Source organism: Rhinoraja longicauda, chromosome 1 (assembly GCF_053455715.1).
Source record: "Rhinoraja longicauda isolate Sanriku21f chromosome 1, sRhiLon1.1, whole genome shotgun sequence".
Taxonomy (NCBI): domain Eukaryota; kingdom Metazoa; phylum Chordata; class Chondrichthyes; order Rajiformes; family Arhynchobatidae; genus Rhinoraja; species Rhinoraja longicauda.
This window is the reverse complement of record NC_135953.1, coordinates 109,746,122-109,761,357: the sequence shown is the minus strand read 5'-3', so window position 1 is coordinate 109,761,357 and position 15,236 is coordinate 109,746,122. Positions and strand designations below refer to the sequence as shown.

Below are 15,236 nucleotides of genomic sequence, written 5' to 3'. Positions count from 1 at the left end.
CATGCATGTACAGCAGGCAGTGAAGAAAGCCAATGGGATGTTGGCCTTCGTAACAAGAGGAATTGAGTATAGGAGCAAAGAGGTCCTTCGGCAGTTGTACAGGGCCCTAGTGAGACCGCACCTGGAGTACCGTGTGCAGTTTTGGTCTCCAAATTTGAGGAAGGATATTCTTGCTATTGAGGGTGTGCAGCGTAGGTTTACTAGGTTAATTCCTGGAATGGCAGGACTGTCATATGTTGAAAGACTGGAGCAACTAGGCTTGAATACACTGGAATTTAGAAGGATGAGAGAGGATCTTATCAAAACATAAAAGATTATTAAGGAGTTGGACACGTTAGAGGCAGGAAACATGTTCCCAATGTTGGGGGAGTCCAGAACCAGGGGCCACAGTTTAAGAATAAGGGGTAGGCTATTTAGAACAGAGATGAGGAAAAACCTTTTCAGTCAGAGAGTTGTAAATCTGTGGAATTCTCTGCCTCAGAAGGCAGTGGAGGCCAATTCTCTGAATGCTTTCAAGAGAGAGCTAGATAGAGCTCTTAAGGATAGCGGAGTCAGGGGGTATGGGGAGAAGGCAGGAACGGGGTACTGATTGAGAATGATCAGCCATGATCACATTGAATGGTGGTGCTGGCTCGAAGGACCGAATGGCTATTGTCTACAATTGTCTACTTGTGCACATGGCAAGCAGGGTCTCGACCCGAAACGTCACCCATTCCTTTTCTCCAAAGATGTTGCCTGCCCCGCTGTTATTCCAGCACGTTGTGTCTATCTTCGGAATAAACGCGACTAGTTACTTCCTCCCTATTTTTTGGAGAGTTTGTAGCGACCATAGGGATTGGTCCTGTGAGTCGAACCCTTGGATTGGCCAGCAAGGTCACATGGTGGTGCGACCATAGGGATTGGTCCTGAGAGTCGAACCCGCTACCTCATACCGCACATCCAGGACTTCTCGTCTGGGCTGGAAGGTGCCATGGTATTCTCCAAAATTGATTTGGTGCGGGGCTACCACCAGATTCCTGTGCGTCCGGAAGACATACCAAAGACTGCCACGATCACTCCATTCGGGTTGTTCGAATGGTTGCGTATGCCTTTCGGTTTGAAGAATGCGGTACAGGCTTTCCAGCGGCTTATGGACCATGTTGGTCGGGATTTGTCTTTTGTTTTCATATATTTGGATGATATCCTGGTCGCCAGTCGCTCGGAGCAGGAACACCTGGTCCATTTGCGGACCGTGTTCCGGCGGCTTCAAGACCACGGGCTCATCATCCACCCCTCCAAGTGTCAATTTGGCCTCCACTCTATTGATTTCTTAGGACACCGGATCACCTCTGCCGGCACCACTCCTTTGCCCGAAAAAGTGGAGACTGTCCGTGCCTTCCCGTGACCTACCACAGTAAAGGGGTTGCAGGAGTTCGTGGGCAGGGTGAATTTCTACCAATAGGTTCGTACCGGCAGCGGCACGGGTCATGCGTCCGCTCTTCCGGTGTCTCGCAGGCAAACCTGTCGAGTTGGAGTGGTCCGCGGCCGCTGAGACGGCCTTTGAGGCAGCTGAAGTGGCTCTGGCAGACGCCACCGTGCTCGTCCACCCAAGCGCCTCCGCCCCCACGGCTCTGACGGTTGATGCGTCGGACGTGGCGGTGGGAGGGGTTTTGGAACAGCGGGTGGATGGCAGTTGGCAGCCCTTGGCGTTTTTCAGCCGACAGCTTAATCCGGCTGAGCTGAAGTATAGCACCTTTGAAGTATAGCTTCTGGCTCTCTATTTAGCTGTCCGCCACTTTAGGTATTTTCTAGAAGGCCGCCCATTTGTGGCCTTTACGGACCACAAACCATTGACTTTTGTTTTTTCGAAAGTGTCCGACCCATGGTCGGCCCGCCAGCAGCGGCACCTGACTGCCATCTCAGAGTTTACTACCGATGTCCGACATGTCGCGGGTAAGCTTAATGCTGTTGCTGATGCCCTATCCCGGCCAGCCATTTCCCCAATTTCAGCGGTGGAATGCGAGGTGGATTTCCAGGAGCTTGCGGAGGCACAGCGCCTGGCAGACACTGCCTCAGCATACCAGTCCACCACTTCGGGGTTGAAGTTGGCCCAAGTGGCTTGCGGGCCTGCGGGTACAAAAGTCTGGTGTGATGTTTCCCTTCCCCGCCCTACGCCGGTGGTGCCGGCCGCCCTTCAGCGCAGGGTGTTTGATGCCATTCATGGGCTGGCGCACCCGTCCATCCGCTCCACCTCTGCCTTAGTGGCCGCTAGGTTTGTGTGGCATGGCCTGCGGAAACAAGTAGCCGCTTGGGCCCGTTCCTGTGTTCCCTGCCAGACCGCTAAAGTTCACCGGCATGTCCAACCTCCGGTGCAGGAGTTTACGGTCCGTGCGGGCTGTTTTTTTCATATTCACGTTGATTTAGTTGGGCCTTTACCTTCCTCCAGGGGCTACACTCACCTACTCACGGTGGTTGACCGATTTACCCGTTGGCCGGAGGCCTTCCCGTTGTCCGACACCTCCGCCCCTCTTGTGCCCGGGCCCTGGCCCTCCATTGGGTGGCCCGTTTCGGTGTTCCGTCCGTCATTACCACCGACCGGGGGTCCCAGTTCACCTCTGCCCTTTGGGCTACGCTTGCGGAGCTGTACGGTTCCCGGTTGCAGCAGACCATGGCGTACCACCCACAGGCTAATGGGCTCGTGGAGAGGTTTCACAGGCAACTTAAGGCGGCCCTCAGTGCGCGGCTGGACGGCCCTGACTGGGTAGACCAGCTCCCCTGGGTCCTTTTGGGCATCCGTACTGCTCCTAAGCAGGATCTCGGAACTTCGTCCGCGGAACTGGTATATGGCTCGCCACTCAGAGTGCCCGGGGATTTCCTTCCGGAGTCCTCTGGTCAGCAGCCCTCGGTTCCGTCGGTTTTAGCATCCCTCCGGGCGCGAGTGGGTTCCCTGGCTCCGGTTCCTACTTCACGTCACGGGTGTTCCATGGTGCACGAACCGCCTGCCTTGAAGGACTGTGAATTTGTGTTTCTGCGTAGAGATGCCCATCGTTCCCCGTTGCAGAGGGTCTATGAAGGACCGTTCCGCGTGTTGTGTAAAGGGACGGTCACCTTCACCTTGGATGTTGGGGGCAGGAGTGAGCTCGTCTCTGTGTCCAGCTCAAACCTGCACACTTGGATCAGGACCGCCCTGTCCTGGTCGGCCAAACGCCTCGGCGGGGCCGTCCTCCTGCAATTCCACCTGATCCGGGACCCCCTGCTCCTGTGGTTCCTGCAGCCCCTCTCCTTACTCGTTCTGGTCGCGAAATCCGGCTCCCTGCTAGGTTCCGTACCTCAGGTTCTGGGGGGGGTCATGTAGCGACCATAGGGATTGGTCCTGTGAGTCGAACCCTTGGATTGGCCAGCAAGGTCAGGTGGTGGTTTTGGGGCCCAAAAACCAGGCAGTGGGAAGAGAACTTCGATGTGAACAGTTTGAGTTAATGGTTGTCTGTAATCTCGTTTGTTATCCTTTGTAATTGAATATTACTGCCGCAATAAACTTCTTTAACAAAGTACAAGCCTCCAGACTCGCCATAAGTTGTTGTAAACAGTTTTGCTGCGGGCAGTGGCAGTGTGTGGGCTGCACCTGAAGGGTGAAATTGATGGGTGGATGAGGGAGCGCTTCTGCTGTTCCTGCTGCACCCAGGCTCACACCAGCCAACCCCACGGTGGGCCCCATAAACGCTCCCCACCCACTCCCTTCAATGTTTCCCTCCACTATAACAAAAAAAAACCTACACGCCAAGCACTGTCAACCTACGACTAACAGTACTTACAGCTGTTCAGCTCCGAAACTCCCAGTCGTTTGACAGGCGCAGTCGTTTCAAAACTCTCTTGTGCTTTCCCGGGGCACTTTGCAGTAAACGTGAGGACTTGTCAGAAGAGGAACAGTAAACAGTCAACTCGCTAAACTTCAATAAACTCCGCTACCAATATTCCCCTTACCCAAGGATAAGGGAATGGAATATGTTACACACATATGTTACACATCCAACACACATGTTACATACCCAACACACATGTTACCACACAACACACGTGTTACCACCCAACACATATGTTACCACCCAACACACGTTACACAACCAACACACATGTTACGCACCCAACAAACATGTTACACACCCAACACACATATGTTAGCACACAGCACGCATATGTTACACAACCAGCACACATATGTTACACACCCAACACACCCAATGTTACACACCCAACACACATATGTTATACACCCAACTCACATATGTTAGCACCCAACACACATATGTTACACCCCCAACACAACACACCGCATGTGCATTCCCGATGTTTAGGTCATTTAAAAAGGGGAGTGAGCAACTAGATCTCCTCAACTTGGTCAAAAAGGCCCACCTCAAAACTTAACCACTACTCTCCTCCTCACTCCGACCTGCGCGAGATAACCACTTATGGGGTGTTTGCGCAGGAATCAACCAGAACCAGAACGAGCGAGTGGCGAGGCGGGCGCCAGCAATCCGCAGCGGAACTGTAGTTGTGGCTCTGCTTGCCCTGCCGGACGCTTCGGAGCGGTGGCAGCGCTGGGCCGGGCGGCGGGGTTTTAAATCTCCGAAGGGCAGCGGCCGTTGAAGTGCGGCCGTGTTGCTGGCTGGCTGTCGGTCGGTGTCGCTGGGCGGTGCGGGGTGAGTAAGCCCAGCTGGAGGTGGGGCAGGAGCGGATCGCTGTGGTCGGGCCGGGTCGGTCTCGCTCCGCAGGCCGGTGGCCGTTATTTCCCCCCCGCGCGCGTTGCCCGGTTTCCAGGGCGACCGCGGGGCCCCCAGGCTCCATCCACCGCACCGGCTCGCGGGCAGCTGCTCCCCTTGCTGCAAAACCAAGTACATTCACTGCAGTGGTACCAATGATGCACCTTAACGTGTACAGTGATTTGGGTTTTTTTAAACGGAGTGAGCAGCAAAGAAAATATACTGCAAACACGTTGCACAGCGCAGTGTCAATATCACACAAACGGTGCTGGAGTAATTCAGTGGATCTCCAGCATCCATGAACATGGACAGGGTCGGGACCCCCTCATTTTTATTTGAATCTAGTCCCGACCCAAACATCGCCTATCCATAAGACAGATGCAAAATGCTGGAGTAACTCAGCGGGCCAGGCAGTCTCTGCCGCTGAGTTACTCCAGCATTTTGTGTATCGCTTCTCCATGTTCTCCAGGGATGCTGCCTATCCGCTGTAACTTCAGCATTTTATGTCTTGTTTTCGTAAACCAGCATCTGCAGTTGCTTGTGTCTACAATGTAAATGCATTTCATCTTAAGGGTTTCAACCGTTTGATTAAAAAAAATATGTGTTTTAATATTTGGTATATTAAAAGGAGAAAATGTTGCGGATTTGAGGTTGTGGGGGGAAACAGGCAGGAAAGCAGAGTTGACGGCAAGCTATGAACAAGCAACAAACTTCAGAAGGAACTCTGCAAGCTTAGCAGGATCTGCTGGGGGAAATGGACCGAGGACCTTTTAGAAAGGTCTTGATCCAAACGTTATCTGCCCATTTCCCTCCACAGATGCTGCCTGGCCTATTGAGTTCCTTTTGAGTAGCTTTTTTTTTGCGCTCTAGATTTCAGCATCTCCACCAATGTGTCTCCAAGGCAAGTTATGATCTTATTGAATGATGGCATAGACTGGAGGGAGCAAGTTAAATATCATGTTTTGTAGTTGAGAATTTTTGCTAAAATTGTGGTAAATATAAAAATGTGATGTCAGCCATTAGCATCAGTTAAATCGAGGGATAAATTCATTGTTTGTTCTTATCTCTATTGGAAGAGAATGGATGCTCAGTTATCAAATGTCATTTACAGTGATTGCTTGAAACAATTGTATAAATAATCGTCAAATTATTCAAAGGAAATGTATTGGGCGATATAAAATATTTTATGATGGTAAGGAATAATGAAATGTGTGCTTAATTTTGAGTTATTAAAGATTTATGCCTCAAATATAATTATAGCTTTCTTTTGTTTTCTGAACCTTGGCAAGCATCTATTTTCAGTACTTTATTTCTGTTTTGTTTTCAGCTTTGCCTGAAAAGTTATTTCTTTTTGCTAATATGGTCAGTTTAAAAAAATATTTATTCAGGACAGTGTTAAATTGTTTTTCAGTATGAATGCCCCAATTCAAATGCTGTAATCTTATTTGTAAGGTCAAATTAATAAGAAAATTGTTGAAAATGGAGATCTGAATGATCCAGCGCTCCATCGTTGCATTCATTGGACCAGTTTCAATAAGATGACTGGCCGACTGCCTTGGACATGTGCAGTAAATAGTGTATCAAAGTGTTTACTTTATGAATCATAGCAACATTTAAAAAAAAATCCACAGCAACCAAAACAAGCACAGTTAGGCTTCATCGGGAAATGCTATTGCTTTGTTAAAGCAAAAAGGCGTCAGAAATGTTTTGATCTGCCTATTTCATTGTCCAGATTGAACAAAAGTAAAAAAGCACTTTGGGCAGTTTTCAATTACCGCTCCTATATTAATTTCTACCTTGCATTATAATAACTTGAGTCAAATTCTGCATATTTTTTCTCAATGGTGATATATTTCTTAACCTCCTGAATGTAGTTACAAATTTGCTAGTTTTGGGCCATCTGTATAATTTTAAATCATAGTATGAATTACCTACTCTAAGGTGTTTTGAAAAGATCTATGAACTTGATAACTAACACTACAGAATTCCACTATATATTTCCCTCTGGTCATCAAAACCAGAATGAAAATCAAAAACTGCAGTTACATAGAAACATAGAAAATAGGTGCAGGAGGAGGCCATTTGGCCCTTTAAGCCAGCATCACCATTCGTTGTGATCATGGCTGATCATCCACAATCAGTAACCCATGCCTGCCTACTCCCCATATCCCTTGATTCCGCTAGCCCCTAGAGCTCTATCTAATTCTCTCTAAAATTCATCCAGTGAATTGGCCTCTCTTGCCTTCTGTGGCAGTGAATTCCACAAATTCACAACTCTCTAGGGTGAAAATGTTTCTTCGCATTTCAGTTTTAAATGGCCTCCCCTTTATTCTTAGACTGTGGCCCCTGGTTCTGGACTCCCACAACATTGGGAACATTTTTCCTGCATCGAGCTTGTCCAGTCCTTTTATAATTTTATATGTTTCTATAATTTTATGTGTTTCCAGTTGTTGGAAATCTGCAATAGAATAGAAAACATAGAACAGTACTGCTCAAGAACTGGCCCTTTGGCCCATAATGTCTATGCCAAACACGATGTCACATTAAACAAATTCTGCCTGCTTGTAATCCATATTCCTCCATACCCTGCATATTCATGTGCTTATCAAAAAGCTTTTAAATACCAATATTGTATCTGCTTCCACCACCATGTCTGGTAGTGCATTCCAGGCAGCTCATACTCTCTGGTTTTTGCAAATCTCCATTTTAAACTGTCTCGCTCTGACGAAGCTGTGCACTCTAGTATTTTTCAATTCCATCCTGGGGAAAAAGGTTCTGACTGTACCATATCTCATAATTTTGTAAACTTATCAGATCTCCTCTCCTCAACCTCTTCTCTGGCATTCCGGAGGAAAAAAATCCAAGTTTGTCCAATCTCCCTTTATAGCTAACACACTCTAATCCAGACAGGATCCTGGTAAACCTTTTCTCCACCTTCTCTAAAGCCTCCATCCTTCCTGTAATAAGGTAACCAGAACTACACATAATACTCCAAATGTAGCTTCACTAATATTTTGTAAAGCTCCACGACTTCCTGATTCTTAAACTCAATATCCCCATTAATTAAAGCAAGTTTATCTTTCACCTTTATTACTCCATCTACTTGTGTTGCCACTTTCAGGGAACTATGGACTTTTGACCCCAAGATCCTTCTGCAGCAATGCTGTTTAACAGAAAATACTGAATACATTCAGCAGGGCAGCAGGAAAATAACTGCAGATGCTGATACAAATCGAAGGTATCACAAAATGCTGGAGTAACTCAGCGGGTCAGGCAGCATCTCTGGAGAGAAGGAATGGGTGACGTTTTGGGTCGAGACCCTTCTTTGTCGGGGGGGACGACAAAGAAGATATAGGTGGAGATAGGAAGACAGTGGCAGAACTGGGAAGGGGAGGGGAAGAGAGGGTCAGAGGAACTATCTATCGTTAGAGAAGTCAATGTTCATACCACTGGGCTGTAAGCTGCCCAAGTGAAATATGAGGTGCTGTTCCTCCAATTTGCAGTGGGCCTCACTATGACACTGGAGGGGGCCCATGACAGAAAGGTCAAACTGGGAGTGGGACGGGGAGTTGAAGTGCTCGGCCACCAGGTTGGTTAAGGCGGACTGAGTGAAGGTGTTGAGCGAAACGATCGCCTAGCCTGCATTTGGTTTCGCCGATGTAGAGAAGTTGACATCTGGAACAGCGGATACAATAGATGAGGTTGGAGGAGGTGCAGGTGAACCTCTACCTCACCTGGAAAGGGTTCTTGGATGGAGTCGAGGGTGAGAACCTCAACAACTCAACAACTTCTCCTTTGACTCCTCCCACTTCCTCCAAACCGGAGGCGTAGCTATGGGCACTCGCATGGGCCCTGGCTATGCCTGCCTCTTTGTCAAACAATCCCTGTTCCAGACGTACAATGGCCCCATCCCCAAACTCTACCTCCGCTACATTGATGACGGCATTGGTGCTACCTCTTGTACCCATGCAGAACTTACTGACTTCATACATTTCGCCACCTGCTCTTAAATATACTAGGACCATCTCTGACATCTCCCTACCTTTTCTGGATCTCACCATCTCCATCACAGGAGACAGACTAGTGACTGACATCTACTACAAACCCACTGACTCCCACAGCTATCTGGACTACACTTCTTCCCATCCTGTCTGCTGCAAAATATCTATCCCCTACTCCCAATTCCTCCGTCTACGCCGCATCTGCGCCCAGGATGAGGTGTCTCACACTAGGGCATCAGAGATGTCCTCATTCTTTAGGAAACGGGGCTTCCCCATCTCCATTACAGATGAGGCTCTCACTAGGGCCTCCTCTATATCCCGCAGCTCCGCTCTTGTTCCCCCTCCCCCCATTTGTAACAAGGACAGTCCCCGTTGTCCTCACCTTCCACCCCATCAGCCAACGTATCCAACAAATTATCCTCCAACATTTCCATCACCTCCAACGGGATCCCACCACTGGCCACATCTTCCCAACTCCTCCCCTTTCTGCTTTCCGCAGAGACCGTTCCCCCCGTAACTCCCTGGTCCACTTGTCCCTTCCTACTCAAACCACCCCCTCCCCAGGCACTTTCCCCAGCAACCGCAGGAGATGCATCACCTGTCCCGTTACCTCCCCCCTTAACTCCATCCAAGGACCCAAACAGTCTTTCCAGGTGAGGCAGACGTTCACCTGCACCTACTCCAACCTCATCTATTGCATCCGCTGTTCCAGATGTCAACTTCTCAACATCGGCGAGACCTTAGGCGATCGTTTCGCTCAACACCTTCACTCAGTCCGCCTTAACCAACCTGGTGGTTGAGCACTTCAACTTCCCCTCCCACTCCCACTGACCTTTCTGTCATGGCTCCTCCAGTGTCATAGTGAGGACCACCGCAAATTGGAGGAACAGCACCTCATATTTCACTTGGGCAGCTTACAGCCCAGCGGTATGAACATTGACTTCTCTAACTTTAGATAGCTCCTCTGTCCCTATTTTCCCCTCCCCTTCCCAGTTCTCCCAGTGTCTTCCCGTCTCCTTTCTTTGTGCTGCCCCCCCCCCCCCCCGACATCAGTCTGAAGAAGGGTCTCGACCTGAAACGTCACCCATTCTCTCCAGAGATGCTGCCTGACCTGCTGAGTTACTCCAGCATTTTGTGATACCTTCAAATACATTCAGCAGGTCAGAAAGCACATGTGGAAAGGGAAGCTGAGTTAATATTAGATTTGTTTTAAATATGCTGTCTCTGCATCTTAAAACCATGCACCTTTTAGCAAAATTGACTCATGAGGCTTTATCAATTATCATGTTTATATATATATATATACTACATGACCTTCGTCAATACTTCCTGCAATTTCATCATAAAGGCTTGTCAGGTAATTTTTTTGTTTGACAAATCTATACAGTGTGTTATTCATAATCCAATATTTGCAAGTAATAATTCTGTCCAGTAGTTATGTTCTTTAAAGATGCCAACCAATTTTAATAGAATGACAAAACAATAGTTAATGGGTTTGTCCATTATCCCGTTGTTTTGAATATTTATAACTGTTTGATTTCCATCATTAAGGAGAACTGAAGAGTTGCAACTAGAGTCAATCTGCCATTTCCAATTTATCTTTCTCGGTAATTTAAAACACATAACAGTGCCATAGGATGTTTTTACTCTGCACTGCCTACTTTTAAAGCAATTTTTAATCTAATTTTATTACATCTTTACATACCTTCTTTATTTAAAATATTGACTGCAATTTCCATTGCAGACAGGTGTAAAGTTCTCGTTCAGTACCCCATTACTTCTTGATCATTGCTGACACTCGTTATATTCCCCTTTTTCCCTTACTAATCGGTCTCATTTCTGTCCTTGTTTGAGTTAGGTCCTCATTGTTGGTTTATGATCATAATACCATGTTGCAATTTGGTTCTGTTCACATAGAAAATACATGAGTTGCCCAAGTTACTTCTGCTCTGCAGTTGGCCCTTTGCACTATTTTTCCAGACACATTGAAATCTTGCAGTTTTTATACTCGTTAGGTTGTGGCACTAAGAATAACACAAATTAACAACTTTTTCAGGTTTGCCTTTTAGCCGTCTCCTAAAAATGTGTAATTTAAGGTACAAACAAGGAACTGCAGATACTGATTTACAAAAAAGACAGCAAGTGCTGGAGTAACTCAGCAGGTCAAGCAGCATCTCTGACGATATGTACAGGTGACATTTCAGATTGGGTCATGAGTCTGAAGAAGAGTCCCGACCTAAAACGTCACCTATCCATGTCCTCCAGAGATGCTGCCTGACCCGCTGAGTTACTCCAGGATTTTGTGTATTATGTATTTTCAAAATCTATTTTAACACATGTCATTAATTCTAACATCGTCATAGTTTTTGGGTGTACAAGAGATAAAATAAACTTGAGATGCTGGAATCTTATTTAAAATAAGATACATTTTGAATGTTTTTCCCAGTAATTTGATGAAAACTCTGGAAAGTGATATTTCTCTCAGAAATTTATAATCTGAATATATTGTAAATATATTAAAGTTTTATTACTCGTATGGAATTGTCTCTGCAGTGAAATAACATTCTGAAACCATGAGGGATTCTTTTAAGGTCTGACATCTGGAAACTTTGATTCCAGTGCATTTCCAGTAGAGGGAGATGTAGACTCTTTGTTGTAACTTGTGTAATCAAAAATAGACGAGCAGAAATTGGCACTGAATGCATAATTACCTTGCTGCATTTGGTGGAGATGAATTTCAGAAGTATAGATTTTACTAAATTGCAGATTTAGAAGAAGTAATTGATGAGGAAAATGTTGTGTCGTGATGACTGAATCCATTTCTTTGAAGCTAATATTTATAAATAGACTTAATAGCGCCAATTGTCAAATTTAAACTTTTTTTTCATGAGAAGTTACATTTCAGGAAGAAGTATTTCTAATCGCTGAAGGTTCATAATCAGAGGATATAACTTTAAGATCGATAGAATCAGAGATGATAGATTTATTTTGCATATAATGAGTGGTAGGATTTGGGATGAATTATCTGCAGATGATTTAAAAAGAGAATTGGATAAATGTGAATGAAAAAATACTGCCAGAGATATCAAAGGGAGTGAACGAACAGCTAACACTCAATGTGATGAATATTTTGTTTTTGTCCTACATTTATCAATCATGAAAAACCTATAGGTATTATTATTTTCAATTTAGAAACCCGAAATCTTTTTCAGACTTTAGCTGGAGACATCCACGGTTTGGCTCTTTAGTTTGCGATTTACAAAACCAAGAGCATGGATACTCCTGAAGTAGACTTTCTGAGAGATCAAGGTAAGTTTTGCTGAGCAGTGGAGCAGTTCAGAGCTGTTAAGTGATGTTAACTTAAGCGCTAAAAGAACATCAAGCTTAAGGCACAGTTCCTAATTGAAAAGAATAAATGGAACAAGAGTTACTAAGCAAATCATTTGTGAAGACAATACATGTTTATATTTTCCTTAATATTTCAGACCTTCCATAAGAACATAGAACAGTACAGCACAGCAACGGGCCCTTCGGCCCACAATGTTTGTGCCCATCGTGTTGCCTAGCTGATCTTATCTGCCTGCAAGTGATCTATATCGCTCCATTTCCTGCAAACCTACGTACCCATCTAAAAGTTTCTTACACGCCACTATTTTATTTGCCTCCACCATCACCCCTAGCAATGCATTCCAGGCCCCCACCACCCTCTGAGTAAAAAAAAACTTGTCCGGCACATCCATTAATTTTTTCCCCCTCACCTTTTTGCTCTGCTCTCTAGTGTTGGATATTTATACTCTGGGATAAAGGTTCAGACTGTCTATCTTATTTATGTCTCTCATAATTTTATATTCTTCTATCATCCTTATCCCTTCTTACAGGAACATGTCGATCCTGCATGGCTTTTAAACGATTCCCACATGTCATTGGTGGACATACCCAATAACAATTGATCCCAATTTACCCTCCCTGACTCTTGCCTAATGACATTGTAATCTGCTGTGCCCCAATTAAGTAACTTCCATCGACATCCAGGCCTGTCTCTATTCAGAACAATCTTAAAACTTTTGATCACTATCCCCAAATGCTTCTTCCACCTCAACACCAGTCACCTGGCCAGGCTCGTTTCCCAAAACAAGGTCCAGTATGGTCCCTTGCGAGTCGTACTATCCACATACTATTTAAGGAGTCCCTCTTGGATTGGCAGGATTGACATCTTCCACCTAACAAATTCTGCCCCATCCAATTCTCTTGCCCTGAGGAAGTCCCAGTCAATATTGGGGAAGTTAAAGTCACCCACTACAACAACTCTGTGGTTACATTGCATCCTTCTGTAATCCTTGCATCCTTCTGTAATCTCTCTACATATCTGATCCTCCATCTCCCACTGCGTATTGGATGGCCTGTAATATAATCCCATTAGAGTAATTGCTCCTTTCTTATTTGGGAGCTCAACCCATAATGTCGCTGTAGATAGACACAAAAAGCTGGAGTAACTCAGCAGGTCACACAGCATCTCTGGCGAAAAGGAATAGGTGACGTTTCTTGAGACTGAGAATCCAGGGAAAGGGAAATGAGAGATATAGACAGTGATATAGAGAGAAATATAACATATGAATGAAAGATATGCAAAAAAGTAACGATAAAGGAGAAAGGCGAGACGTACCCTCCATTTTGTCTTCTTGGAGTACTCCCATGACCTTCTCCTTGAATATCAAAGCAACCCCTATGCCTCTTTTACCCCCTTCTCTGTTATGTCTAAAATATCGAAACCCAGGTACGTTGAGCTTCCAGTCGTGTCCCTCTCACAACCGAGTTTCTGTAATTGCCACAACATCATTATTCCATGCACTGATCCATTCTCTAAATTTATTGGCTTTATCCACAATACGCCTTGCATTGAAGTAAACATACTTCAGCCCTTCATTAACCCCATAGTCTTCCTTTGAGACTTGAATGGTTTACCCGCTTTTATTTTAGCCATTTCCTTTGCTGACCTGCTGCTCTGGTTCCCACTCCTCCTGCCTTTCTAGTTTGGATGAGGTTAAGCATTAAAGGTAAATTCTAATGGGGGAAATAGTTCAGCTAGATATTACCAGCGGATAGGAAAATATTATTTTTTTTAAATTATATTTCTTTTTATAAACAGATTGTTTATTTGAGGATAGATTTACAGTTTTGTAGTTTCTTCTGACTAATCTAATTTCATAGGGGTATATCTATGGTGGTTAAGATGAACCAGAGAATGGTGCGTAGCCAAGTGGATAGAGATCTGACAGAATGCCATGTAAACGGATATGCAATGTGCTTGCTGTACATACAGAGTTAAATGGAGCAGCACAACTTTGTTTGCTGAACTGCCTCATGTCTCCAGAGGAGGGATTAACGACAACAACTTGCGATGTAATGTAGAACTGTGTTTATGTTCCATATGATCCTTCTCCTTCTCCCTCTTGTCCACAAAATCCTTTTATTCTTTTTTCTTTGTGTACTTACCTGAGTTTCCCTTAAATCTATCTAGACTGTTTTCAGTTCATAATCCTATGGTAGTTAGCTCCGCATTCTCGCCTATGTAGGTGATGAGGATTTTCCTGAATTCCCGATTGGATTTATTAGTAAAATGCCTTCTAGTTAAAATTCCTAGTTTCTATTCCCCATCTTCATAATGTTAGAAAAATCTTCTCACAGGGTTTTCACAACTATAAACAGCATTTGACATCTCGTTCATTGCATTTTAATAGGAAGATGCTTTTTTGCAGAACATAGAATAAAAAATTGAATTTTGAATGTTGTATTGTGTTCAATTTTGTCTTAAAGTGCAACGGTTAAATGCTGTGCTCGCTCAGAACCAAGCAATGCAGCTGCCCAGTTCTGCTATTAATGAGGTACAGTGTCTTCAAAATTATTATATTTCCCAAATGTTTTCTTATAGCCTTACATGTTGTAGCTGAATCATACATTATAGATGGGGAAAATTTCATGTGGAGTCCAGGATTTACTTTCAGAACCACCTCTTTATTTCAAATTGGCCAACTTGGTTTACACAGGTCCCAGGACAGATGCTCTCATGTCCTAGAATGAATGCTCTTGGATACAAAGCATACATCGCTTTTTATTCAACCCCTTCCTTACATTTTCCCACCCTTAGAGTCTGAGGAGTTGTTGCTGGGCAGTATCCAGGCAAGGGTTCACTTAAGGTCACTTTATTTGCAACAGGTCACAGAGACTGGTATAATCCAGTTTCAACCAGGTTTCAACAAGGCCCCTCACCCAGGCTTGAGGATCATCTTACATCTTGGGCTGATCTACTTTGTCCACTTTAACCAAATGTCTCCCTTGATCCATTGTGTACTTTACATACAGTCAGACATAATTTTTACTCTGTTAATCTGAAGAGAGTTCACTTCAGTTTCTAATTTGCAATCTTTAGCCACAAGTGTGTTCTGTTCAACTTTCAGAACTCCATATTCCTTTGAGTGAAATCAGCAAACTGAGACTCAGC

At 45.0% G+C, this 15,236-nt stretch overlaps 2 protein-coding genes across 3 annotated transcripts in view; one reads left to right on the top strand and one right to left on the bottom strand.

The window, feature by feature from the left end:
- The window catches only part of c1h4orf33 (chromosome 1 C4orf33 homolog), a 33,323-nt gene extending 28,529 nt beyond the window's left edge, over nucleotides 1-4,794 (bottom strand). Inside the window, exons 1-2 of one of the 2 annotated variants that reach the window (XM_078404601.1) lie at nucleotides 4,260-4,794; nucleotides 3,792-3,887 (exon numbers count right to left, since the gene is read on the bottom strand). The gene's annotated coding sequence lies outside the window, so the exon portion shown is untranslated. The remainder of the gene's footprint in view (nucleotides 1-3,791; nucleotides 3,888-4,259) is intronic. The other variant, XM_078404593.1, reaches the window with a different exon arrangement.
- The window catches only part of LOC144596333 (sodium channel and clathrin linker 1-like), a 60,484-nt gene continuing 49,717 nt past the window's right edge, over nucleotides 4,470-15,236 (top strand). The window contains exons 1-3 of the mRNA XM_078404584.1: nucleotides 4,470-4,676; nucleotides 11,950-12,046; nucleotides 14,552-14,619. Of these exons, the coding sequence (XP_078260710.1) occupies nucleotides 12,010-12,046; nucleotides 14,552-14,619 (105 nt within the window). The 5' untranslated portion in view covers nucleotides 4,470-4,676; nucleotides 11,950-12,009. The remainder of the gene's footprint in view (nucleotides 4,677-11,949; nucleotides 12,047-14,551; nucleotides 14,620-15,236) is intronic.